The 3,441-nt window shown below is 32.0% G+C and overlaps 1 protein-coding gene across 1 annotated transcript in view; it reads right to left on the bottom strand.

Annotated features, from left to right (window-relative positions):
• The window catches only part of LOC115240904 (tolloid-like protein 2), a 20,826-nt gene that overhangs the window by 9,968 nt on the left and 7,417 nt on the right, over positions 1-3,441 (bottom strand). Inside the window, exons 2-4 of the mRNA XM_029816333.1 lie at positions 1,998-2,150; positions 1,527-1,731; positions 790-1,068 (exon numbers count right to left, since the gene is read on the bottom strand). Of these exons, the coding sequence (XP_029672193.1) occupies positions 790-1,068; positions 1,527-1,731; positions 1,998-2,150 (637 nt within the window). The remainder of the gene's footprint in view (positions 1-789; positions 1,069-1,526; positions 1,732-1,997; positions 2,151-3,441) is intronic.

The raw sequence follows: 3,441 nt of genomic DNA, 5'->3' as shown, positions 1-3,441 counted from the left end.
TATATATAATATAAATATTGTCAAAGATAAAAGCAATTTTCAATTTTGGTAACACACAAGTGACTTGCCTCCTCTTTGTTCATCTACAGTTCTATTATAATACAGTTTGTATTATAAATTAAGTGTTACCTTACCGTATAATCTTCTCTTCGATATTTCTACAAAAAGTGTTCCACATGTCTTGCTTCTGTTACCTCACACGTTTGGCATCTTTGTATCACGTACTCTTTCAAAAATTCCTGATTTTTCAGCAAAACATCACAGACAAGTGACTAATACTTCCGTATTAAAGCAAATTTATAAAATAAACCTTTGTTTACAAACGTATATCTATGAACAGAAGCAGGAAAATCATATATGTTACCAAAACAGAAAATCGGCTCTACCTCCAACAATAGTAACAATTTTACTTGTATATAGATTAACATTGTTATGAAAGAAATTTCAAAAAAAAATCGAAGCAAATCGTTAGATCTCAGATATGCCTGTGTTTATCGATTTTTAAAATTCTTCGTTTTTAGTAATACATCTGAATAAACGCGAACATAAAGTGTCAATTGTTTGAAATCTATATTAGTAAATCTTACCAAAAATTTTCCAAAGTTATTGAAATATATGTCACACAATTAATTAACCACAGGTGATTACTACCACCCGTATTACTATACAGGCGAGCTTTTTTCAAATAATGCGCCTAAACCTACTCACGTAATGTAATAATTATATTTAAATTTGTGCATTAAATAAAAATTTATATGTTCAATTAAATTTTTCTTTGAGCTTTCCTACCTTTTACGATGATGACGTCGCTGTCGTCGATTCGATGGATTTTGGGTATTCATTTCAGGTTGCGCATTAAATGTTTCCTTGATGCTGTCTGTATATACGTGACCTATATATTTATTGGCCTCGGTAGTAAAAGCTGTAGAAGTTAAAAATTCGAGAGGCATGTCATGATTCGGGTGTTTAATTTTCACTGATTCTGATATCGATACCGTCCTTGAAATCTGTCGACGAGCTTGTCTTTCGAAATACCTTTTTTTCGAAGCTTGGGTCGAGGATTCCAGTCTAATGGTACATAAGCAAAATTGGCAATTAGTATAATTTTTCTTACACACTACTTACACATGTATTTAATTATATGTATGTGTACATGAGTATCCAATAACAAATAAGTAGAATGCGCATATTTATATTTGCGCGTGCGTATATGTACACAAATGAGATGTTTTCAGAAAATACGCATTGTTATTTACTTTCAGATAAAACAGTGACACTATTTCATTGTGTATAATACGTTGTCTGATGAAATTTAAATCGCACTCTATTTTTTTTTTTAAATAAACCCTAAAATTTTGTTGATATTTTTTCGTGCATGCATGATATCTATTTAAAATATGCGTTATGCGATAAAAACAAAATATTTAATATAAGATATATATTTCATACTAAATATATAAATTCTAATATTTAACTTCTTATATCGCGCAAAAAAACACAATAAGTACACATTCATGATGTAATACCTAAACGCAAAACCCTCGTTTTTCACTGCAGGGTTAGTATCATCACTTCTATCATTAAAGCTGAAACCACCATCAGATTCGCCACCCATGCTATATTGATTGCGATCTATAATAATCGATTTCGACTTTTTTTGAACAACCGCATCGTCATGTTCAGCGAGCATTTGTTCGTTAACACCTCGTTCACTTTTAAACTGGAGAATTTCTGAAAAACAAAATAAAATAAATATCTCTTTTCGCATTAAATACTACAAGCATAGATACACACATATAAACATGTAACAACCATATAAATAAGCACGCGAATATTTGTTTAGAGAGATCACTGCGTATAATGTGTGTATAGCTTTATTACGATAACCGTATTGTCAATATTCTAATAATTTCAGCAAAAATATTACCACTGATTATTTCGCACATTTATAATAGAACATTGTGATATATATATATCATATAATAATATACTTATACCCGTAAGCCCTTCTTCTTCTACTTGAAGACCTTCGTTTAATATTTCTTCCCTGTACTTCTTTATTTCTTCCAGATAGCTTTTATTTAACTTTTGCTCGCGCCATTCTGTCTCATATTTGATATTTGGCAGTGCAATGTCACCGAGAAAACCGCCTGAAATTAATTGTACGCGATATGTATATTGTTATGTAATTCCATTAGCAAACTGAGCGCGCGTAATAAATTAGAATTCTTCCAATCTCCGATGTCACGAGCGTACATGCATACATGCGTGCGTTGGTGCTCGTTTCGGTTAATTAATTAGGCGCTCGCGCACACACACCATCACATCTCGATAGGTATTAACGAGGTTGAAATCGCCGCATTCGCGAGGACATATCCGTAAATACAGTCTCGTAGCAACGAATTGCATCAGAGCCGCAGTTATAGTTCATCGAGCCATATATGCATTTATATACGCGCGCAATATATACAAGAATTAATTCTGAAGATATTATATACACGATAATTTAAAAGATATTAAATTTACTAATATAAATCATGAAATATTTTCAGCGATTTTTCTGCGCAATTAACTTTATATAGTTTATATCTATCATTTTCTTTGAAATATCGCAGATGCGGCCCTGCACAGATTCCGTACGCGAATGCATGTATATGCATGGTGCAGTCGGTTACAGACCACGTAATGCCAAACCCCTGTCCGTTTCGAATCGGTGATTTTGTCCCATTCAGGCGAGACCATCGTCCGAATGTTCGCATAAAATAATCGCATTGATCTTCCATAATAAATGATAAACATTTTTTTGAATATTTGATGTGTGAGTTCTTCGCGCTCAACGTAGTTTTTCTATTATCTAATATTTCCAACGTGCTTAATCATATGCGTGCACGTGTGCACATGTGTGTGTGTGTACACGCACGCATTTTAATATTATTTTATATTTTTTCAAATGTTTTTTCTCTTCATAAAGCAAAATAATTATCAAAAAACAGAAAAAATAACCTTGCAATGATGTAAATAATATGTCGTTTTTGTTTCATTTAAAAGAGTTTTGCCAGAATATTTCTCACAGCAAAATAAAATTTTAAAATTAAGAAAGATTTAAGAGAGAGAGAGAGAATATTCGTGATGCTATATTGTCATATCACATAATCGTGGCAAAAAACCAATCGGGATATCGGAACTGTTTCAATCTGTGAATCGATCTGGAAAACCACCTTTTCCATTTCATTTTCCAAAATTTTACGATTATCTTTGTAATAACCAACTGATTGTTTTAGCATGTAATTTTGGTAATACATTTTTAAATAAAAGACAACATAGCAAAAGAGAACTTTAATCACAATATATATGTAAGATTGCTACACACACACACACGCGCGCGCGCGCGCGCATAAGTATAAAATTAATTGTACAGAAAAATCTCTGAATATATATATA

This window comes from Formica exsecta, unplaced genomic scaffold (genome assembly GCF_003651465.1).
Source record: "Formica exsecta isolate Colony F162 unplaced genomic scaffold, ASM365146v1 scaffold458, whole genome shotgun sequence".
Taxonomy (NCBI): Eukaryota; Metazoa; Arthropoda; class Insecta; order Hymenoptera; family Formicidae; genus Formica; species Formica exsecta.
Note: the sequence above shows the minus strand (reverse complement) of the source record. Positions and strands in the feature narration are given on the sequence as shown.